The sequence below is a fragment of the Neofelis nebulosa genome, chromosome 3, assembly GCF_028018385.1.
Source record: "Neofelis nebulosa isolate mNeoNeb1 chromosome 3, mNeoNeb1.pri, whole genome shotgun sequence".
Taxonomy (NCBI): domain Eukaryota; kingdom Metazoa; phylum Chordata; class Mammalia; order Carnivora; family Felidae; genus Neofelis; species Neofelis nebulosa.
This window is the reverse complement of record NC_080784.1, coordinates 133,482,958-133,508,454: the sequence shown is the minus strand read 5'-3', so window position 1 is coordinate 133,508,454 and position 25,497 is coordinate 133,482,958. Positions and strand designations below refer to the sequence as shown.

Genomic DNA, 25,497 nt, shown 5'->3' with positions numbered 1-25,497 from the left:
AATTTTTCATAGAAAAATATGCTGTGCCATAGTATACTATGAAAAATTATTATAACATTATAAATATATAGTGGATCCTGTGGAGTGATATTCAGATTCCTTCTTCATGTTTCATTCATTACCCTAGCTGCTGAGAGTAATGTCTACTTATGGTTCATAGCTTAGCCCTCTCCCAAGATTATACCACCTCCCTAGGCACATCTCATCTCCAGTGGCTGATGGAAAAGGTTAAATGTACCAATGCCCTTGACTCAATTTGAGAGATCTCTGAAAGCCCATCCAAGCTCCTAAGTACATTTGAGACTGCTGGAGGACTTTGTTATAACTGCATGAAATATTCAACTTCTTCTGCCTAATCCTACATCTGTCTATGGTTTACAGGTGCAGCTCCAAAGAGCGTTACCCTACACAACTACTATTTGAATCCTCTGTCTCAGGGTTTGTATCTTGGACAATTCAACTCATAACAAAAAGTGATACAGTAATATTCAATGTAATGTTCCAAAATGATACTGAGGGAGCATTAGTTTTAAATGTGTTTATTAGAGGAAACAAAGTCTAAAAGTAAATAAGTATTAAACAAACAAGCAAAAAAAACCCCTGAAGACCTAATAGGAAAATGGGCAAAAGATAGGCACAAACACATCATGAGAAAGGCAAACGACCCTTAAACAGATATCCCATAAAGATGTCTAACTTCATTCATAATAAAATAAATGCAAATTAAAGCTATGTTAGCACTACCAATGAACAAACTAAAAATAATATTAATTATATTTAGAATAACTTAAAAAATACTTATTAAGATTCAACAAAGGAAGTGTAAAATTTGTACTCTGAAAATGATAAGACATTGTTGAAATAAAGACAACACAAGTAAATGGAAAGATATCCCATATTCATGGATTGGAGAATTTAATATTGTTAAGATGGCAGTACTCCCTAATTTGATCCACAGATTCAAAAAAATTCTTATCAAAATACCCCCTGGCTTTTTTGCAGAAATTTATGAGATGACCCCATACTCATATGGAAAAGCAAGGGACCAAGAATAGCTAAGACAACCTTGAAGAGAACAACACAGCTGGAAGATTGACATTTCCCAATTTTAAAACTTACTAAAACGCTACAGTAATCAAGTAATCAGGACCAGGAATCAACTAGTACTGGCCTAAGGATAGATGTATAGGGATCGATGGAATACAACTGAGTCTAGAAATAAACTCTAGCAATTATGGTCAATTAATTTTCAACAAGAGTGCCAAGGTAATTCAAAGGGGAAAAACAGTCTTTCCAACAACTGGTACCAGGATAACTGCACATCCACATGAAAGGAATGAAACCGGACTCCTTCTTTACAAGGCACAAACATAAACTTAAAATGAACTTCTTAACATAAGAGTTAAAACTATGAATCTCTTGAGAAAATATCTTCGTAAGTTAGGCAAAACCTTCTTAGATGCAAACAAAAGCATAAGCAACAAAAGAAAAAAATTGGTATACTAAACTTAATCAACATTTTAAAAACTGTGCTTGAAAGCACACAATCAAGAAAATGAAATGGGAGGGACTGCCGGGAGGATGATGGAGAAGGAGGACCATCACCTCATCTCATACCACAGTCACAACTAGGTAACACTCACATCAGTGTAAATAACCTAGAAAATGACCTGGAGACTGGCAGAACAAACTCCACAACTAAATGTAGAGAAGAGGCCATATTAAAGAGGGTAGGAAAGGCAGAGACAGGGTCCACATCTAAATGGACTCATGGGACTGTCCATTGGAGGGAGGGACGCCACAAACATGAAGAGGGGAGAGAAACAGATCCTCACATCAGGGAGCACACATGGGGCTAAATGTCATGAATTCTTACAGCTAGTGGGACTTAAAACCTGGAATTTAAAAAATCATCAGGCTCCACTCTGGGAGAGCCAGGAAGGCAAGAGAAAACTTGAGAAGATAGCACAAAAAATACCCTGCAGAGACACAGCATAGAAGCAGTAGTTTGAAAACCACCTGGGGCATATGGGAAGGAGAGTTGTTTACAGAGCAAGTCCTGAAGAGACAGTCTCATTGGGAGACTCCTCCCGGAACAAAGGAGTTGGTAGGTGCCATTTCCCTCCCCTATCCCCAGCACAAACACATAGCCACCTGCAGAAATCAGCATGATGCCTATACTAGCTACTTGTCTTGCTAACACCATACCTCCTGCCCCCTCCAGCCAGGCTTCTCTCAGTCCTTGCACAGCAGGTCCCTCCTCCAGAACACCAGTACAAACCTTGCTAACACCATGCCGCCTCCCACCACCCTTACTCTGTGGATCTGCCTGGGCTAACCTGGCTGGCCTTGGTTTCAGCAGTTGCAGGTCTCCTCTTGAAGAGGACCAGCTGCAAATTTTGCTAACACTGCGAGACTTGCCCCCACTTAAGTTGTGGATCTGCCCCCTCCAATATGCTTTTGGCCTGGGTGCATCCAAAGTGGTGCCACAAGCCAGACAGTGTGCAAGCAGCCCTGACAGGGGCCAGCACCACACCAAGTGACTACTGCCCCGGCAATGGGCTGAAGGCAGACATCTGGTCTGACTGCAGCCCTGCCCACCAATGAATGCTTCCCAGGGGAAAACACAGGGAAAGTGCCCTCCAGTTTGGTGTTACTGCATCTCTGACAAATGACTGGTCTGATTCAACTCAAGCCCATTGCGGCCATAGACTGGTCCACCAATAACACAGGAACCAAACACTGCCCACAACAGGCAAAGAGAGCCACTGCAGGTGACTGGACTGACAGAAAAAGGAGCTGAGCCACAACAGCAGGGCACGATCAACACACACAGGGGACTGCCCTCAAGTGCCAGATTCTGATGAATGGGGGGGGATACTGTACTGCAGGGTACTACAGGACCTCATCTTCTTAAGTCTACTACTTTCAAGATCAGGAGATGTAGCTGACTTTCCTAACACACAGAAACAGACCCAGAGAGTGAGACAAAATGAGGAGACAGAGAAATATGTTCCAAATGAAAGAACAGGACAAAATCACAGCAAGACAGCCAAACAAATTGGATATAAAATGGAGTAACATGCCTGATAGAGAATTCAAAGTAATGCTCACAAAGATACTCACTGGACTTGAGAAAAGACTGGAGGACATCAGTGAGACCCTTAACAAAGAGATAAAAAAGAGTCAATCGGAGATGAAGAACACAATAACTGAAATGAAAAATATACCAGATAGAATAAATACTAGGTTAGAGGAAGCAGAAGAATGAATCAATGACCTGGAGGACAGAGGAATGGAAAGTAAGTAAGCTGCACAGGTGAGAGGAAAAAAAAATCATTTAAAATGAGAATAGACTTAGGAACTAAGGATCATAAAGTGTAATAACATTTGCATTACAGGGGTTCCAGAAGAAGAAGAGAAAGAACATGAGGCAAAAAAATTTATTTGAAGAAATAATGGTTAAAAACTTCTTGAATCTGAGGAAGGAAACACATCCAGATCTAGGAGGCACAGACATCCCTCAACAAAAACAACCCAAGGAGGTCCATACCAAAAAACATAGTAATTAAAATGGAAAAAAGTAATGATAAAGAGAGAATTTTAAAAGTGGCAAGAGAAAAAGCAGCTACATACCAGGAAAACTCCATAAGGCTATCAGTTGACTTTTGAACAGAAATTTTGCAGGTCAGAAGGGATGGCAGGATATATTCAAAGTGCTGAAAGGAAAAAACCTGCAGGCAAAAATACTCTATCCAGCAAGGTTATCATTCAGAATAAAAGGAAAGACAAAGAGTTTCTCAGACATAACTTTAAGACATTCATCACCATTAAACCAGCCCTGTAAGAAACGTTAAAGGGGAGGCTTTGGGTGGATAAGAAAGAACATAAGTAACAGTAAAAAAAAAAAAAAAAAAAAAAAAAAAAAAAAAAAAGTACAAAGCACAAAAGCAGTAAAAATAATTATATATATAAAAATCAGTCAAGGGACTCACAAAATAAAAGGAAGTAATGTAGCACTGTATATCTAAAACATGGTGGGAGGGAGACAGAAGCAAAGAACAGGTTCAAACTTAAATGACCATCAACTTCCGCCATATGCAGAAGATGTTATAGACAAACCAATGGTAACTGCTAATCAAAAACCAGTAATGGACAGGCAAGGAATAAAGAGAAAGGAATCAAAGTATATCATTAAAAGGTAAATAATCTTGAGTCAAAAGAGCAAAGACAGGAACAGAGAAAAACCACACAATCAACCATAAAACACCTAACAAAATGTCAATAAAAACATATTACCAGTAATTACTTTGAATGTAAATGGACTAAATGCTCCAATCAAAAGACATAGGGTGATGAAATGAATAAAAAAAAAAAAATACATGTATACATGCTACATGCCTTCAAGGAACTAATTTCAGACCTAAAAAAAAAAATTCACATTGAAAGTAAGGGGATGGAGAAACATATATCATGCCAAAGGATGTCAAAATAAAGCCAGAGTAGCAATACTTACATCAGACAAAATGGACTTTAAAACAAGGACTGTAACAAGAAATGAGGAAGAACACTTCATAACCATAAAGGGAACAATCCAAGTAGAAGACATAACTACTGCAAATATTTATGCACTGAACATGGGAGCACTTAATAACATATAAAGCACTTAATAACAAACATAAAGGGATTAATTGATAGTGATACAATAAGAACAGGGGACTTTAACACCTCACTAATGTCAATGGACAGAATGTCCAAATAGAAAATCAACAGGAAGCACTGGCTTTGAATGACACACTGGACCAGATGAATGTAACATATATTCAAAACATTGCCTCCTTAAAAAAAAAAAAAAAAAAAATCCCTTCTAAAACACCAGAATACACATTCTTTTCAAGTGCACATGGAACATTCTCCAGAATAGATCACATATTAGGCCACAAAATGAGTCTGAACAAATTCAAAAAGATCGAAGACATACTATGCGTCTTTTCTGACCACAATGCTATGAAATTAGAAATCACCACAAGAAAAAATCTGGAAAGAGCACCAATACATGGAGGTATAACACACTATTAAGCAATGAAACCAAGAAATAAAAAAAGAAATAAAAAACATATGGAGATAAATGAAAATGAAAACAGTCCAAAATCACTGGGATATAGCAAAAGTTGTTCTAAGAAGGAAGTTTATAGCAATACAGGTTTACTTCCACAAGCAAGAAAAATCTCAAACAACCTAACCTTACACCTAAAGAAGCCAGAATAAAAACAATAAACAAAACCCCAAATCAGGAGAGGGAAGGGAATAATAAAGATTATAGCAGAAATACATGAAATAGAAATTAAAGACCAACCAACTAGGGGCGTTTGGGTGGCTCCAGTTGGTTCAATGTCCAACTTTGGCTCTGGTCATGATCTAGCGGTCCATGAGTTCGAGCCCTGTGTCAGGCTCTGTGCTAACAGCTCAGACCCTGGAGCCTGCTTCAGAATTTGTGTCTCCCCTCTCTTTCTGTCCCTCCCCCACTCATGCTCTGTCTCCTCTCTCTCTCTCTCTCTGTAAAAAAATAAACATTGAAAAAAAACCAAACAAAAAACAACAGAAGGGATCAATGAAACAGGAGCTGATTCTTTGAAAAAAACAAAATTGATAAACCGTTAGCCAGACTCATCAAAAGACAAAAAAAAAAAGGACTCAAAAATAAAATCACAAATGAAAGAGTAGAAACAACAGATACCACAGAATTGCAAAGGATTTTAAGAGAATACTACGAAGAATTACATGCCAACAAATTGGACAACTAGAAGAAATGGACAAATTCCTAGAATAACCTCCCAAAACTGTATCAGGAAACATAGAAAATGTGAATAAATGGATTACTAGCAATGAAATTGAATCAGTAATCAAAAAACTCCCAACAAAGAAAAGTCCAGGACCACATGGCTTCACAGGCAAATTCTACCAAATATTTAAAAAAGAGTTAATACTTATTTTTCCCAAACTATTCCGAGAAATGGAAAAGGAAGGAAAACATCCAAATTCATTCTATGAGGCCAGCATTATACTGATGTCAAAACCAAATAAAGACACTGCAAAAAAAAAAAAAAAAAAAAGAAAACTAGAGGCCAGTATCTCTCATGAACATAGATGCAAAAATCCTCCACACTTTAGCAAACCAAATCCAACAATACATTGAAAAAAAATCATTCACCATGATCAAGTGGGATTTATTTCCAGGATGCAAAGGTGGTTCAGTATTCACAAATCAACCAATGAGACACATCACAGCAATAAGAGAAAGGATAAAAACCATAGGATCATTTCAATAGATACAGAAAAAGCACTGGATAAAGTACAACAACCACTCAGGAAAAAAACCTCAACAAAGTATGTTTGGAGGGAACATACCTCCACATAATAAAGGTTGTATATGAAAAACCCACAGCTAACAACATAGTCAATGGGGAAAAACTGAGAGCCTTTCTCCTAAGGTCAGGAATAAGACAAGGATGTCCACTCTCATCATTTCTATTCAAATACTGGAATTCCCAGCCAGAACAATCAAACAAGAAAAAGGAATAAAAGGCATCCAAGTTGGTAAGCAAGAAGTTAAACTTTCACTATTTGCAGATGACATGACACTATATAGAGGAAACTCTAAAGACTCTGCCAAAAAACTGCTAGAACTGATAAATGAATTCAGTAAGGTCATAGGATACAAGAATCAATGTACAAAAATATGTTCCATTTCTATACACTAATAATGAAATAGCAGAAAGAGAAACTGAGAAAAAATCCTATTTATAATTGAACCAAAAATAATAAAATATCTAGGAATAAACTTAATGAAGTGAAAGACCTGTAAAACTGTATGCTCTGAAAACTGTAAAACACTGATGAAAAGAAAGTGAAGATGACACAAATGGAAAGACATTCCATGCTCATGGATTGGAAGAACAAATATTGTTAACTGTCCATACTACCCAAAGCAATCAACAGATTCAATGCAATCCCAATTGAAATACCAACAGCATTTTTCACAGAAGTAAAACCAACAATCCTAAAATTTGTATGGAACCACAAAAGACACCAGATAGCCAAAGAAATCTTGAAAAAGAATAACAAAGTCACAATTCAAGAGTTTGAGTTATACCACGAAGCCGTAGTAATCAAAACAGTATGATACTGGCACAAAAATAGATACACAGATCAGTGGAACCAAAATAGAAAGCCCAGAAGTAAACCCACATTTATATGGTCAATTAATCTTCGACAAAGCTGTAAAGAATATCCAATGGCAAGAAGACAGTTTCTTCAACAAATGGTGTTAGGAAAACTGGACAGCTACATGCAAAGGAATGAAACTAGACCCCTTTCTTAAAGATATACACAAATAAACTTAAAATGCATTAAGGACCAAAATATGAGACCTGAAAACATAAAAATTCTAGAAAAAAGCACAGGAAACAATTTCTCTGACATTGATCCTCGGAACATCTTTCTAGACAGGTCTCCTGAAGCAAGGGAAACAAAAGCAAAAATAAGCCATTGGGACTACATCAAAATAAAAATCTTCTGCATAGCAAAGACAACGAATGAAACTAAAAGGAAACCTACGGCATAGGAGATGTTTACAAATGACTTATCTGATAAAGGGTTAGTATCCAAAATATAGAGAGAACTGATACAAACAACTCAACACCCCAAAACCAAATAACCCAATTAAAAAATGGGGAGGAGACATGAACAGACATTTCTCCAAAGAAGACATGATGTTCAACATCACTCATCATCAGGGAAAAACCTCAGGTTTTTCCTGAGGATGTGAAGAAAAAGGAACACTTGTGCACCGTTGGTGGGAATGCAAACTGGTACAGTATGGAAGTTCCTCAAAAAATTAAAAATAAAACTACCCTATGATCCAGTAATTGCACTACTGGGTATTTACCTGAAGAATATGAAACATTAATTCAAAGGGATATATGCACCCCTACGTTTATTGCAGCGTTATTTATAATAGCCAAAATAAGGAAGAAGCCTGCGTCCACTGACAGATGAATGAAGGAATATTATTCAGCCATAAAAATATGTATACATATATATACAAATAACATATTATTTCACTCATATGTGGAATTTGAGAAAGTAAAAGAACAAAGGAAAAAAAGACAGACAAACAAACAGACTCTTAATTGTAGAGGACAGATGGTTACCAGTGGGGAAGTAGGTGGGGGAATGGGTGAAATAAGTGAGGAGGATTAAAAATACACTTTTCTTGATGAGCACTGAGTAACATACAGAATTACTGAGTCACTATATTGTACACCTGAAACTAATATAACACTGTATGTTAACTATACTGGAATTAAAAATTTTTTTAAAGGAAATGAAAAGTAACTCACAGAAAGAGAGAAAATATTTGCATATCCTGTATTTACTAAGGGGTTTATATCCAAAATACATATAAGACTCTTAATACATATAAGACTCTTAATAATAGAGACAATCTGATTAAAATATGTGTAGAGCATCTGAACATTCCTCCAAATAAATAAAAATAGCCAATAAGCACATTAAAAGATATTCAACATCAGGGAAATGCAAATCAAAACAATGAGATACCACTTACCAGGGAGATTCCAAAATTCCTCTGAAAGAGCAAATATAATAGAAAAATAGAGGACAAGAAGGAGCCATACAAAAACGAGAAACAAACATGTATACAGTACTCATGTATTCCCACTCATGTGGGAAGTTAATATGTGATAGAGTTGGCACTGTAAGTTAGGAAAGAGATATGCTACTCAGTGTATAATTTGGCAACAACTATCTATTTGAAGAAAAATCAAACTGGATCTATACATGATACATGCCATATAAAAAAGAAATTCTAGATAAAAGTGAAAAGGTAATCATAAAAAAGCTATAAATATAACAGAAGAAAAATACGTAATGTAATACCTTTGCTATTAATGTAATATTAAGCAAGAAACAGTATTCAGATTTATTAAGCAAGATACAAATGTCAACAAAAAGAGGAAGAGTTGAAAAGTTAATTAAAATGTTTTTAAATTTAATATATAAATTGCCATAAAGCTAAAAGGCAAACAATCAAAAAGAATTTTTGTAATTTTTTTTTCTAAATAAGGATTAGTTTTCAGAAAACCTAAGGGACTCCTACAAAGCAACAAGAGCCACAACTAAAAAAATTCAAAGCACAAGACAGACACAAACTACAGTGAAACACAAATACTAATGCCACCTACCACCTAAATCTAAAATATGCTCAACTTCACAAATAATTAGGATATCCTTTTTTCCCATTAGATCAACAAGTACTGAATTATGTGTTAACATTCAGCATAGCAAGGTTACAGGGAAACAAGTATTCTTAAACACCAATGGTAGAATCATAAATTGTTACAGCTTCATTAAGGGCACCACACATTAACTTTAAAATGTGCATACTCAGCCAAGCAGTTCCACTTCTAGGTTACCTTTTCTTTTTTTTTTTTTTAATTTTTTTTTTTTTCAACATTTTTTATTTTTTGGGACAGAGAGAGACAGAGCATGAACGGGGGAGGGGCAGAGAGAGAGGGAGACACAGAATCGGAAACAGGCTCCAGGCTCCGAGCCATCAGCCCAGAGCCTGACGCGGGGCTCGAACTCACGGACCGCGAGATCGTGACCTGGCTGAAGTCGGACGCTTAACCGACTGCGCCACCCAGGCGCCCCTAGGTTACCTTTTCTATAGAAATAGTTGCAGATGTACATAAGGAATTAAAACAATATATTCACTGTAACACTATTTTCATGTAAAAGAATTGACACTTAAGTGCTTATCAGTAGAGGGAAAATTAATCAGGCTAGGGGAAATTCCTAGTATTCAATAGTTAAAGAATAACGTATGTAAGTAGAGTGATATTAAAAGTTCCAGTGATACTAGTAAGAGCAATCAAGCTTCATAATATATGTATCATTATAAGACTTATATTTAAAAATTAAAGTTTTATGGCTGTGTTCAGACATAAGGATGGAAGGATATATACCTACTGGCTATGGATTTTTATCTCTAGGAAGGAGAGGTTGGCATGGGAGGTACTAATGGCGGAGACTCATGGTAGAGACTTTATTTGTATCCTATATACTTTCTATATTGTTTGAGTATTTATAATGATAATATTACATGATCATCTAAATTTAATAAACCTGTAACTAGGATTACATATTGAAAACCTATAATTTAAGAGTCACCCAGAAATCCAGAATACAGAGCACCAAACATTCATCTGCTGTTAGTGCATTTTCTTCCATTTTATAATTATATATTTCAGAGCCAGTTATCTTTTCATATCTAAAATTTTATGTTCTTTCAAAAGTTAACATTATTTCATGAAGATGTTTCTTTATTTAAAAAAATCTTCCTCATCTATCGACTAGACAAGGTATTCACCTTAGGTATTAAGAAAAGCACTTCCTTTGTTTGCCTTTTAGTGGGTCTTGGTAAGAATTATCCTTGAATCTCAGCATTCCACTGATCATCTTTGTAACATGAATGGACTACGTGTGGTCAAAAGTTGAAATGTCTACTTTTCCTTAACTTGGACAGAGGAACTTCAAAGACAACATAAGCCACTTCTGCCTCTTTAGAATCAATCAGATATAGGAGACAATACAGTACTTGGTAAGAAGTTCAATAAACAGTTATCTGTTGTAAGAATTATACTCCATTTCAGTGTGAAAAGGACCTAGTAGTGACTTCCAGAACTGTAAGTTTAGACACACATACCAAGTAGATCACAACAAAGTACATATACTTAATGCTGAACTATACACTTAAAAATAGTAAAATGATAAATTTTGTTAGTGTATTTTACCATCAAAAAGGATAAAAGCTATACTAAGCAGTAGAGCCTATAAAAACTCATTACTTGATATTTTTGATTGACTAATTGAAGCAAGTTACCAGAAATTCCAGATCAAGCCCAATCCAGTAAGTCAGCAATGAGGTATGGATCCGTGAGTTATAAAATGATCACTCTACTTACAAAATCATTTTCACCTCTTCTAGAATTTAGGGTTTCAAAATTATTGAACACTTTTCTAGTTATCTCTATTTCTTACATGTAGGTCACTAAACAAAGGTTTATTTTGAAGATAGGAGTAAAAATAAATACAGCCTAATACAAAGCTTTTGAGTAAGAAATTAGTAGAGGCTATGTGTGAGATATTTATTCATAAAACCCTAACATATCCTATGAAATGCTATTATTTAAAACTTAAATCTCTAAGGTTACAATGGGGATAGTTATTAAGGTAGAGCATCTCACCAGAGTAGGCTGTGAATGTCCTGGAACCCTGGAGTCACTATGATCTAAGCCAGAGTTTATATTTGGACAGTCATTCTGAGGTTTGTACTATTCCTAGTTCTGGGCTGCTGAATGAGCTTAGCTGAGTATATAAACAAATACACTATTAAAAAAATTGCTGAGAATTTCTGACGGCTTTAAAAGCGGGAGCGTTCTTTGTTCTTATTACTAGAAGAAATGTGTTTGATATCAGTGGGGATTAATAGATTAATTAATAGGAGAGTTAAAAGCAAAGTCCCTGGATTGCAACATCATATTTTACATATCAACAATGAAATACCTTTAAGGAATAACAGGGAAAAGAAAACATGAAGTTTTACAAACATTTTTATGGCCAGTGCTATAGCAGCCACCAAGGAGACTACTTTATTTCTAGTCTAGTTTATTCTTAGAAAACAAATGTAGTTGAGGTTACATTTTTCTGTCACTGACATATTGAGCTTGAATTTTTTCATTTATTAGCAATGATTTTAACTATCACATTAAACAATTATGCACTATATTATACTCCTTCCCTTTCTGCTAATCAATGTTTCAGATTAGAATTTTTAAATGCCCTTTTTTAGCAAAAGTAAAATGTATTTCCAGAATTTTAAAGGCAGTTGTTTGAAATATTACAAATTAATGGTTTCACGAAAGGCATATTTGCCTTCTTCAAAATTGGGATGAAAAACAAGGCTAAATGCCCAATAGCAAGATAGAACTTCCCCAACATAAACTGGTTGACTTTTCAGTCTGAAATATGACTCTACATCCCAAATAATTTCAGGCAGTAACAAAGGGAAAAAGTAGTATGTGATAATATTAACAGCAAAGCTCCATTAACTTACTGAAAGCAATTTGGCCCAAATACAGTGGCGAGATTGTGAACATTCATGCGATTCTGCACATGGTGCTTGGCCACTTCTGTCAAGAACTGGCATAGGTACTTGAGGAGGCAGTAGTGGACGTCTGGCAGCTCTTTTATTAATGCTCTTAAGCTACCGTCCTGAGCATCATTTCTGTCATCTGGAAAGAAAAAGAATAAGAAAAAAAATGCTCTCAGGCATATTTCATAGTAATGACAACAAAAGCACAGAGGCATAATAAAGTCTAACATTTTATTCAGGAAAAAATCCCTGAAGACTTAAATATTAAGGCCATCAAAATGTGGGGGGGGGGGAGCAGTTTTGCTTTTTCTTTGATTGTTGAGTATTTAACTCTCCTTGATGTTAAAGATTTACTAACTTATTCAAGACACTCTGAAAATCATGAGCTTTACTTAGTGCATTAAATGGGTTCATATTTCACTTCTGTGTGTTCCTTACCCAAAATTAAGACTGGCTTTTTATCCATTTGATTAAGGTCTTCAAGTTTGTTAAAAACAAGAATCTCTTGGTTGAATAAAATTTAATACAGGAGACATTTCTAGGTCACAATGAACAAAACTAAACTAGTGATCAGGAATCTAGATAGAGAAAACTGAAGGAAGCTATTTTTTAATGATCTATAATCCTATTTAGGCATGTACTGTATGTATGTATGTATGGATGTACGTACGTACTTAATTAATTTTTGAGAGAGTGAGAAAGCAAGCATGGGGAAGGGGCAGAGGAAGAGGGAGAGAGAGAGAATCTCAAACAGGCTCCACACTCAGCATGGAACCTGACACAGGGCTCTATCCCACGATCCTGGAATTTATGACCTGAGCCAAAATCAAGAGACAGAAGCTCAACTGACTGGGCCATCAGGCACCCCAGAGAAAACTGAAGGAAACTATTAATTTCTACATAGCTTTTTCTCTTTCCCATGTCACAGAGTTTAGAATTTGGTATGTGCTTTTTATACAAAGCCTACTAACCTATATAAAGCCAAAAATATCTTACAGTGAGCCAAAATTCAGACACATATATGAAAAGTTTCCCTCAATTCTCAAAGATTTATGTAATTTGTCAATATTAAATACAGAAAAGTTATCTTAAAAAATTTTGTGTACTATTTTCTTTCAGAGGCAAATATAAATCTTTTATAGCAAATACTTTAGGGGAATAATCATAATCCATCCTTTTAGGTACATGTCTAAGACAATGAAAACTTAATCCAGTTATAACTAACATACACTGGATTCCTTAACTTAGATAGGTCAGCTACTTTTAGCCAGTCAAGTGTTAAGAAACAGCAAAGTGAGGCAAATGTGTTGCAGTGGAAGAGGATTAGTCAGTGTTACAAAATGCATGCATAACATGATGCCACTGAAGGAAGTGAAAACCTAGAGAACATGCAGAAAGTCACAGAAAGTGCTGCTGAGTGGCTGCAGTGCTAGGATTAGGAAGGTCAGGAGTCACTTTCTGGATTAGAATCCTCCTTCTGGCACTTGCTACCTGTGTGAACTTAGACTCGATACTAGACTCATTTATAAATATACTAAACTCATTTATAAATGGGAATATTAACTACCTCATTGGGTTGTGATGAGGACTGGATGAGTTTAAAGTTGCAACGTACTTAATATTTTTCAAGTTTTTATTTAAATTCTAGTTAACAGTTGCAAAGTACTTAAAACAGAGAGGCTTACACACAGTAAGTGCTATGTAACTACTTGTTAAACAGAGCAACTTCTTTTACTTCACCATCACTAATTTGATTTTATGAGAACTGAGGTTTTAATGACATGTCTTTTAATATAATGAGCCCATTTCACCTTTATGAATGTTAGAATACGGGATGCTGCCAAAAAATAGCAATGCCAAAAATGTACAGACTTCAATCTTTGTTAAAATCGCTTTGGGGAACATTCCCTTTATGACTGGAATAATGATTTCTCACTGACCACAAATGATGTGATCCAATAATGTATACAATGTATAAATAGTTTTCTTGGTATTAGAAAATTTTATTTACTTTAAAAAAAGAAAGAAATCATATTTAAATACTTTGATAATCCATAAAACCATGTGGTATGTTGCTTATGATGGCATTGTTTTCCACTGTATTATGATCTTGACTAGGTAAGAAATGGAAATAATTAAGTTTGGAGTGATTAAAAACTAACTGAAAACTACCCATTTCTCATCCCTTTGTGTTATAAAAATAAATATGAACTACAAGAAAATGAATTCGATTTTGCCCTTTTTATTTTCTTACAGTGACTAATCCAGAGTGAATCTGGGTGTTTTCATGGGTGTGTACTGTCTGCCTAAAATTGTGGTTTAATTCCAGTATTTAGGAATACAAGCAACAACATTCTAACAGCCTTGATAATGGGCCATTAGCCTTCTGGCTCTGAGATGAAACTTCAGATCCTAAGTTAGACGATGTGTGAAGACACCAGATTAAATAAAACAAATATTGAAAACAGTTATGAGTTTATGACAATAACATCTTTCAAAAAGAAGGAGCACTTCCATCATTTACTTCCAAGTTTTGAAATACAATAGATAATTTTCCCAGAAGTAAAACTGACAAGTAACGGGAAGGGAGACAAACACACACAACCTAATTCCTTTATGGCATGAATGGAAGGATCACTAAATGTGTTCTCAAAGAGAAAACGCAGTTGAGGAGAAAGTATCTTGTACGTGTTTCCTACCCCAAAGCATTTGTTTCCTATGACTCAGTGATTCACTCACTGGGCGAGTGAGTGTCCTCTCCTTCACAGGCTTGAATGGCAACACACTGAATTTGAACTATGAATACTCACAATTTACTTCCTCTGTTCAGACATACTGACACTGCCGTAAAGATCTTATTAGCGTAACATTTGTCACCTCTTTTCCTACTAAGCACGTGCTAACATACTAGGACTCTGTAATTAGCACTGTTTCTAGAAACTGCTATAGCCAGCCTGAAGTAATCTTACAGACAAGATTTCCTATACGTGAGAATAATTGTTCAACACCTTTAGGGGAGCCTTGTAGAAGTATGCCCAGCATAGCATCACTGGGCAGTTGGCAGTATTTGTGCAAATGTGCCTTTTGATGCGTGAGAGAAAAAGTTCATAGTAATTACTATTGCTTGCATTATTCTTTGATGTGCTGATACGTAAATATAATAAACATTGCCTTGTCATTCATACTCTTGCATTGATATTGGTAATTACAATGGCTTCCTCAAGGTCTCACATAAAAAAAAAGTGAGCAATGTTTCTATTTTCATGCACATTTATTCATATATTATTTGTGATACTTAGCACATGCTTTGTGCATCTGGCATTCTCTAATGCTAGGCATACAGTACAGAAAACAAACTTCATGCTTTTATGAAAGTTATATTCTAATTTTTTTTATTAATTTTTTTTTAACATTTATTTTTGAGACAGAGAGAGACAGAGCATGAACGGGGGAGGGTCAGAGCGAGGGAGACACAGAATCTGAAACAGGCTCCAGGCCCTGAGCTGTCAGCACAGAGCCCGACGAGGGGCTTGAATCCACAGACCGCGAGATCATGACCTGAGCCGAAGTCGGCCGCTTAACCGACTGAGCCACCCAGGCGCCCCTGAAAGTTATATTCTAATGGGAGAGACAGGCAGTCTAACTGTATATATGTGAGTGGTAACATCAGTGCTCTGAAGAAATATAAAGCAGAATAAGGGAGAATAAAGTGGAGTGACACACGGAGGGAATGTTATTTCATTCAGCATGATCAGGGAAGGCCACTCTGATATGGTGACTGAGCAGAGAGCTGAAGGAAACAGAGAATTGTATGTTAAGCAGTAGTAATGGCAATGGCAAAGGCCAAGTTTGGGAGGGTGGCAGGAAATGAAATCAGGAGACAGTGCGGTGGGGGTCGGCGGGGAGGGAGAAAGAGCCAGGGAAGATCATTACAGTCTTATTATAAACCATGCTCCCCCGCAACCCTGAGTGAGAGTTTTGAGCTGTGAGGAGGCTGCATTTAAGAGGACCACCCTGGTTGCCTGCTGAGTCTGGACTGTGGAGGGTGGGGGTCAGTAGAGGCAATGGAAAGCGGGCAGCTGAGCTGGGAGACTCCACAGTCCCTGAGAGAGAGGCTGGTTGGCCTGGAGCAGGTTGATAGCAGTGGGATGGCAAGACATGGCCAATTCTGGATATAGTTTGTATCTTGTTTGTTTTATATATGCAAGTTCTTTGTTTTCTATGTGAAAAATACATGAATGGAATACACATTCAATCATTCAACAAATATTTACTGGATGGCTATTCTGTGTCTGGCACAATTCTAAGCGTTTAGGATACATCAGCAAACACAGCAGAAACCCCTGCCCTCAGGGAACTTATGTTCTAGTAGGTGTGACACTGAACAGTAACTACAGTAATAGGGATAGAGGGAATTCAGAGTCCTGGCCCCGGGGTGATGGTGGTAACTACAATTATATACATGCTTTGTCAGCAAGGCCTCATTGAGAAAGTATTTGATGTTTATTGTCGGTTAATGTAAAAAATTCGCAAACCAGCAAATGTAAGCTCATTCAGAGTTGGAGGCTGAGGTGTAAACATCTTTTAAATTCCCTCAATGCCTTGCATATAAAAAGTGATAAAGAAATAGTTTTAATAGAATGATGCTTTTAAGATACATAGAGAGTAAGACAAACTAGTATAGAAATAAAAAGACATATATTCCAAATTTTGAAGAAATGTGGAATAATTTAGTCCATTTATACAACCAGCTGGATTGAAGTGTTGAGTAGGAAGGGGATCACAGAGGATCCAAATGATAACAAAAGTGTCATTTGATGGTCAAAGGGTAAGGACACTCAGCAATGAAATTCCACACAAGAAGAAGTGAAATGCACCTCTGCAGTTGTACTGAAATATTTTAACTGTTTAAACTTGTAGTTATCTCTAGAATTAAACTGGAATAAGAATTAGAGTATGTTATAATTCACGAGGCAAAAGGTTTAAGAAAACTTTGCAGATGGAATAGTGGTTAATAATTGAAATAGTCATCATTTTCCTTGACATTAATCTTTTCATAGGACAAGAACTTTCTGTATTAAAGAGTCACTTCAAATTATACAAGTTTTCCTGAAAGTTTGCATTTGCTGTTGGCTAAATTTGAACTATTTCTCAAGCTAAAAAACAACTGCACAATGAGCACAGTATATATAGTATACAGAGGAAACTACTCAGCACTTAAAGACTGTACCATAAAAACTTTTGTCCCAGATTAAGTAGCAAACATTGAACCACGTGGCCAGTATTTGTTCTCATTAAAAAAAGATTATGATCATAATCAGTAATGCTGAACCTATACCACGGGATGGCACTTAACTCTAATCTGGACATTCATCCTGGTGTTTGTCACGTGCTTTGACTTTTCAATGACCATGAAGTTATACTCTACTTACAGCCTTAGGCTCAAGGAGAAAAAACAACAACAATAAAAAGAGCAAACTGCTAATCTCTACCACGATATATCTCAGAGCCACGAGAAGGTCAGCCATTAAAAGAACCAAAATATTTAGCCTCATGGCGCCAGATTTATCGAAGTAGCTTTTTATTTCCTCATTAAGCCTCACAAAGGATTCATGAAAACTTGCTAATCTGTTAGAACAATAATAAGCTGTTGCTGATTTTGAAGATGAGGAAAGGTCACAAGCCTGAGCATGTGGAAGCCAAGAAGAAACCAGCAAGAAAACAGGGATCTTGGCCTTATGACTGCATGAAATGGAAAAGTGCCAAGGTTCCAAATGAGCCTGGAAGCAGCTTCTCCCCTGGAACCTTCAGATAAGAACCCAGGCTGATTGACATCTGGGTTTGGCCTTGTGAACCTGGAGCAGACACCAGCTGGGCCCACAGACTTCTTACCCACACAACAGTGAGGTAATTTGTGTGGTTTTAAGCCACTAAATTTGCAGAAATCTGTCACAGCAGGAATAGGAGTCTAATATATCTCCAGTTAGAACGAGACTGAAACAGAGATTAACTTGCCCATGTTCACACAGCACCAAGTAGCCAGGCTATAAATCAGGTATGGCAGTAGGACCTCAGAGCATATGATCTGATCAGTGTGCACTAACAAACTCAGATATAGTTGTTATCATTGTTACAGAGCAACTACCACACTGTCTCATACATGTAAATGTTTAACAAAAGTTTCCTGAATCAGCAAATGAACAAGCAAAATTGCTGAGTATTGGGGGGGGGGGGTAGTCTTAATTCATTTATGATACATTATAGCTTCTTAAGTCCTGAGGCGTAGGGGAGAAGCATTTTAATACAAGCCTACATGAATGTCTAGGCACAAAATGCTTTGTAGAATACGTGAGAACAAAACCTAAGTTATATTTCTTTCTAAATATGCATTTGTAAACAATAGGAAAAAGAATCATAAAATGCCAGCTACATTGGAATACACTGGGTTTTACCCTTGCATTTCATACTCCAGGAATGGAATGACTTCGTTAGTGTGGCGAGAAGCTTATCTAAACAACATAATTATATTTTCTGGTTACTGGAATTGGTAGATTTCTATGTAAAAGTAAAGGTTCTATTTTTACAGCTCTCTTAGAATCCTTGCCAATGACAACGTTCTCAAGGCCTCACACACATTTCTCAAAGGGTGTGATGATAAAGTGACTAATAAAATTTAATCAAGTGCAGTCTATTCTTAGATATTAATGAAACTACAAATCTTATTCTGATTAGATTCTACAAGACTCACAGGTGTGTTTACTACAAATCAGCCAATATCTACACTGATACTCCTGGCTCCCAGAATGAACCTGCATGGAAAGGCAAAGGCCTGTAGGATAAAAAAAGAATTTGATGATACTTTACTTTTCAGTCCCATGACAAAATACTCCTAATGATGCCTAAATAGTATATCAGCAAGTCTATTCCGTGGGCACTTACTGAGTGCTGAGTGCTTGTTAATGGGGACAAGCTGGCATAGATAAAAAGATAAGAAACACATGAAACAGTCCATCTAAAGTCAAAACTGCAAGTTCACATCTAGGCTAGATGTTAGACACAAGCATTTAACAGCTAAAGAACCTGTTTATGTGGGAATGTCAGTACACAGGAGAGTGAAAAAAAGCAATCGCAGTACTTAGGAAAGGGAGCCTCCTACAATATAATATGTGAATTTTTAACAATACTGGCAATATCCCAGCTAACAAAGCTTGGCTCTTTCCATAAATCTAGTTCTATATTAAAGAGGCAAAGTACAGTAAGTGTGTAATTTCAGTGGAAATCATTTTACCACCAGTTCCCACCCTCTAAAACCCTAGTGATCCAACGCTCAGCTATAACTGGACTTATTTGGTGTCATAGGAGGTACACCAACAAACCCAGTTTTTAAGTCTATTTTGGATGTTGCTTCCTTCTCCCTTAAGTCCTCAAATTATTTATGGAATCAGTGTAAAGGTTGATAATTTCCACGGGTTTAGCAAAATACTGGTATTCAGAATACAGCTTGACAGAGTTAGGGCTGAGCTAGAGGCAACTAGCAGGCCAATCATTTGTCATCCCTTCAAATTGATATTCTTTTAACTTTCATTACATTTTTTACATGAGTTGATTTCCTAATACAAATAATATATATATTATATATATCACATAATGTATATAATATACATTTATATATATATTAATTTACTGGCTGTTCTTTTTCTCTTCCAGCTCAAATAAGATGCTCTTCACATAAAAAAATTAGTGACAAATGCAGAATTTACTGGAGATTTCATCAACTCACAATTCATTCTAAAAATCTCCAACAGACATTATCTTCTTGGCCCTTAAGCAACCGGTCTCCTCTCTGTTTGTCCTCTTCAAGTTTTTAATTCATCTGCTATTAAAATTCTACTGCCTCGACTACAAGGATAACTAAAATTAAAAACAGATAATAATAGGTGTTGGCAAAGATGATGAAAAATCAAACCTTCATTTATTGCTGATGAGAATGTAAAATAGTACAAGTATTTTGGAAAACCATTCCTTAAAATGTTAAACAATGTCACCCTGTGACCCAGAACTTTCACTCCTTGGTAGATACCAAGAGAAATGAAAACACATGTCCCTACAAAAACTTGTACATAAATGTTCGTAACAGTATTATTCAGCCAAAAGGTGTAAATAACCCAAATGTCCATCAATGGATAAATGTGATATGTTCATACAACAGAATACTAACCAGCCATAAAAAGGAATAAAGTACTGATGTTCCAACATGGATGAAACCTGAAACATACACTAAGTGAAAAAAACCTGTCACAAAAGACCACATACTGACTCCATTTACATGAAATGCCCATAAATCTAGGCAAATTTATGTAGCTAGAAAGATTAGCACATGCCTAGGGCTGGGAGAAGTGGGAGAGGTGGAGAGGAAGGGAGGAGAGTGCCCACTAATGGGTATAGAGTTTCTTTGTTTCTTTCTTTCTTTCTTTCTTTCTTTCTTTCTTTCTTTCTTTCTTTCTTTTTTTGGAGTGATAAAAATGTTTCAAAACTAGATAGTAGTGTTGTTGTATTCTGAATATACTAAAAGCCACTGTATACTTCATTTATTATTTATTATAATTTATTGTCAAGTTAGCTAACATACAGTGTATACAGTGTAGCCTTGGCTTCAGGAGTAGATTTGCATGATTCATTACTTATATACAACACACAATGCTCATCCCAACAAGTGCCCTCCTCAATGCCCATCACCCATTTTCCCTGCCCTTCCCCAACCACTGCCCATCAACTCTCAGTTTGTTCTATGTATTCACTGTACACTTTAACAGGGGCAATTTTATGGTGTGTAAATTGCATCTCAATAAATTTGTTCTAAGGAAACTATGTTGGCTTTAAAATCAAGTATAAGATGGGGCTCCTGGGTGACACATTCAGTTAAGCGTCCAACTTTGGCTCAGGTCATGATCTTGCAGTTCATGAGTTTGAGCCCCGTGTTAGGCTCTGTGCTGAGAGCTCAGAGCCTGGAGCCTGCTTCAGATTCTGTGTTCCCCCTCTCACTGCCCCTCTCCTCTCATGTTCTGTCTCTCTCTTTCTCAAAAATAAACAAACATTTAAAAAATATAAAAAAGGTCTCCTGGGTGGCTCAGTCAGTGAAGTGTCTGACTTCGGCTCAGGTCATGATCCCCCAATTGGTGAGTTGGAGCCCCTCATCGGGCTCTGTGCTGACAGCTCAGAGCCTGGAGCCTGCTTGAGATTTTGAGTCTCCGTCTCTCTCTGCTCCTCCCCTGCTCACAGTCTGCTCCTCTCTCTCTCCCAAAAATAAACATTTAAAAAAACTAAATAAAATCAAGTATAAGTCAGTGGAGACCTTTTAAAGATAAGCTTATCTACTTTTCCTAATACCTTACTAAAATGACAATGAAAGAATTAAGAAATATAAGCTGTCAAGATAAAAAGAACAGCTGACAATAGTGGATTAAAGATCTTTACAAAGTTACATACACATGAGTATACATATACACACGCACATACACATTCAAGACCAGTTGTTCTAATGCAGATTAACTGCTCAGCCATGGGCTCTCTATCCAAGTTTGCATAATCCCACTCACTACTTAATGTTATCTGGTACAGTCAAAAAGGAAAATAAAGATTTGTATGCATACTTAGCAAACAAAATATAATCTAGTTGTCAAGATCTACAGTCTTAGACATCATGGGGGGTTATAAACACAAATAAGGTTTTCCTGTCACATGGATCTAGGAGGGAAGTAGAACCAACTGGAATGTCATCGAAATGTGTAGTCAGGTTTGGAAACCTCCAATTTATTCCAGTGGAGGTCTTGCAGAAACCTGATTGACTGGTTCCTTGGGCAAATATGCAAGTGGCAACTTTTATTATTTTTTTTATTTTTTTAATGTTTATTTATTTTTGACAGAAACAGAATGCAAGTGGGTTAGGGGCAGAGAGAGAGGGAGACACAGAATCTGAAACAGGCTCCAGGCTCTGAGCTGTCAGCACAGAGCCCGACGCGGGGCTCGAACTCACGAGCTGTGAGATCATGACCTGAGCCGAAGTCGGACACTCAACCGACTGAGCCACCCAGGTGCCCCGCAAGTGGCAACCCTTAACTCTTTGGGTTTAGGTCTGCCCAGAAACACGGAATAGTTTATATATTTGGCATTGTTTCTAGGAAACCTAAAAAGCACATAATGAAAATGGAAAGGGCTTAAATACGGAGTTTTAGTATAACGATTCTGTTTTTCATAGAAACAAATTTGAAGGTTGAATAATTTCAAAAGAAGGGGAACTTCTCAGTAAGAAGGAATTAAACCCAGGGAAGGAAATATGTCATATGCTTGCTATGGAGCTCATACTATCCGAGATTACTTAATAAGTAGAATTGTAACTAACCAACATTTGCATGGTACTGTAATATTTTCAAGGCAGGGCACCTGAGTGGCTCAGTATGTTAAGCATCTGACTTCGGTTCAGGTCATGATCTCACGGTTCATGAACTTGAGCTCTGCCATCAGGCTCTCTGCTGTCATCACATAGCCTGCTTTGGATCCTCTGTCCCCCCTTTCTCTCTGCTCCTCTCCCACTTGCACGGTCTCCCTCAAAATAAACTTAAAAAAATTTGCAAGGCAAAACCACTCAGCTAACCTCCAACAATAAAAATGGCATTATGATACATAGTATGTATAAAAGACAGGCTTAACTCAAACTCACCCTGGTGAATTCTTCACGTAATGAAGAAAAACATAACTCAATCTTAGGCACAACTCAGCTTATTAAATTAGGTTTCTTTACAATTAGGCATTGTACTGATTGAAATGGTCCTGTTATTAGGGTGCTTTTCTTTAAAAAACAGTTGCTGACTAAATTATCAAATTCTCATAAACTAAAATTCACAGGCTTGTAACTCTCACATATTGTTTGCACAGCTGCTACTATAAAATTCTGTTCCATTTAAAATCAAGTACAGGGGGAGAAAAAGGAAAGGGGGAATGTGCATTTTAAGAAAAGGATTGATCACTTGTATTTATCTAATTAAATCTGCTTCCCAAGAACCCACTAAAATGACAGTAAAAGATGTTTAAAAAGTATACGCACAAAAAAAGGGCAAAAAAAGAACAGCAGAGGAGAGAGAGGGAGATGAGATTTCAAAGACATTTGGAAGTGAATGCAAGGGACTGAAAACCCCAGTCTGTTCTAAGGCCTGTCAAGGCTCACAGGAGCCTCCACCACCCTGTACATCCAGGCAAGCATGCGGTTAGGCAGGAGGGCTGAGGCTTAGTCCATGGATAATGTCAATGGATTCTTACACTCTGGAGATAGTGAAGGGCTAGAGCAAGGAGCATAATTGAAAATCTGAGGACCAGTGAAAACCTGCTTAGAAAGAATGGGCGCATTAGCACACTTCCTACTTCCGTGCTCTTGAGGAACAAGATGGATGAAGAGAAAACTATGTCCACGTATAGACATTTGTGGGTCCCCAAATCAAATAGGCTACATTTCCCTCCATCTATACCCACTATCTAATCCTCCTAAAGCAAAGTATATCAGTAGACAAGCCCACTGTCCCCATATACAAATGTTTCTCTTAAATCCTATCATCCAAGATCACCCATGTTTACATGAAGAAATGCAAGAAATCCCACAACACAAATATACGGAAAAGAAAACTATAAACAACAACAACAACAAACTTGCTGTTATCCTCAGAAAGATAAGATTAAGAATAGGATGCTATAAAAAGAATAGAGTGCTTTGAAAAAGAAATAGCACTAATATTTTGGATATTAACAATATAAAAACTAAAATTTAAAAAACAAGCTTGGAAAATACAGTTGAGAAAATTGCATAGGAAATAGAATTAAAAGACAGTGATAAGACAATAAGCATTCAAGACGGTGATATAAAAAGATCCTGAAACTATCTCCTCCCACAGACAAAACCAATCTAAAGCTACATATGGAATAATTTCCTCTGAAAAAGACCTGAGAAACAGTGTAACAGCAACTGCACAAGTATGAAAGAAGCACACTGAGATGGGTAGGAGAGACAGAGACATTCTTTCCCCCCCCCCCCGAAAAACCCACTTCAGGTACAGGAACCCACAATACAGAGGGATTTCAAAAATATGTGACTTTTTCCTGAGAAGCAAGGAATTTGTGTCCCACATCAGGCACCCCAACCCTTGGGACCTACAATGGAGAGATAGGCTGCCAAAGCATCTGGTCTTGAAAACCAAGAGGGCTTACATCCAGAAGAACCATAGAGCTGTAGAGAATGGAGAACCCACTCTCAAAGGGTATGTATGCAGATTCATTTGCCCCAAAATCCAGTGCACAAGTAGTATGAATAGTACCTAGACCTTATGTGAAGAAGATCCACTTGCTAGTCTTAAAGCCTCTGCTGGAGAGACAGGAACCTATTGAGACTCTCTGGGGATGGAGCCATTGGCAGGTGCAATTTTTGTGTTATTCTACCTTGGTAGTACAAGTGGTGGTTGGTGCTATGTTGGTACTCTCTAACCTGCTAGCACTGGTAGGTATACTGCTGCCACAGAACCATCAGGCCAAGTAGGTGAATTCCCTGCCCCTTGTGCCACAGCTGCAGGTGCATGCAGCCCACACATGGGATGCCCCTTGAGCACCTGGCTCTAGAAGCCAGGGGGGAATCACACATCTGGGCCCTCTGGGCCAACTTCCACACATGGCCAGTCCTTCAAGACTAGGAGAGGTAGCTATTTTGCCTAATATGTAGAAATTAACAGAGAAAAGTCAAACAACATGAGGAAGCAGAGGAATATGTTCTAAAAGAACAAGGCAAACCCTCAGAAAAAGACCTCAATGAAATGGAGATAAAAAAAAAACTACTTGATAAATCAGAGCAATAGTCATAAAGATACTTATAAAACTTGAAGCATGGAAGAACACAGAACTTCAACAAAGACAGAAAACATAGCAAAATACCAAACTGAAGTCACAGAGCAGAATATGACAGCTGAGCTGAAGAATACACTAGAACTGTTCAAAAGCAGACTAAATACAAGAGTGGATCACTGACCTAGATGACAAGGCACCAAAAATCACACAAACAGAGCAGCAAAAAGCAAAAAGAATTAAAAAAAAAAAAAAAAAAAAAAAAAAAAAAAAAAAGGAAGATAGCTTAAGGGTCCTACGGTACATAAGGAGACTAACATCTCCCTTACAGAGGACCCAGAAGGAGAAGAAAAAGAAAGTGGGCAGAAAAAATTATTTGAAGA

At 36.9% G+C, this 25,497-nt stretch overlaps 1 protein-coding gene across 7 annotated transcripts in view; it reads right to left on the bottom strand.

The window, feature by feature from the left end:
• The window catches only part of FAM13A (family with sequence similarity 13 member A), a 374,625-nt gene that overhangs the window by 271,563 nt on the left and 77,565 nt on the right, over positions 1–25,497 (bottom strand). For all 7 annotated transcript variants that reach the window (XM_058721927.1, XM_058721926.1, XM_058721925.1 and 4 more), the window contains exon 4: positions 12,200–12,377. In XM_058721927.1, coding sequence (XP_058577910.1) covers positions 12,200–12,377 — 178 coding nt within the window. The remainder of the gene's footprint in view (positions 1–12,199; positions 12,378–25,497) is intronic.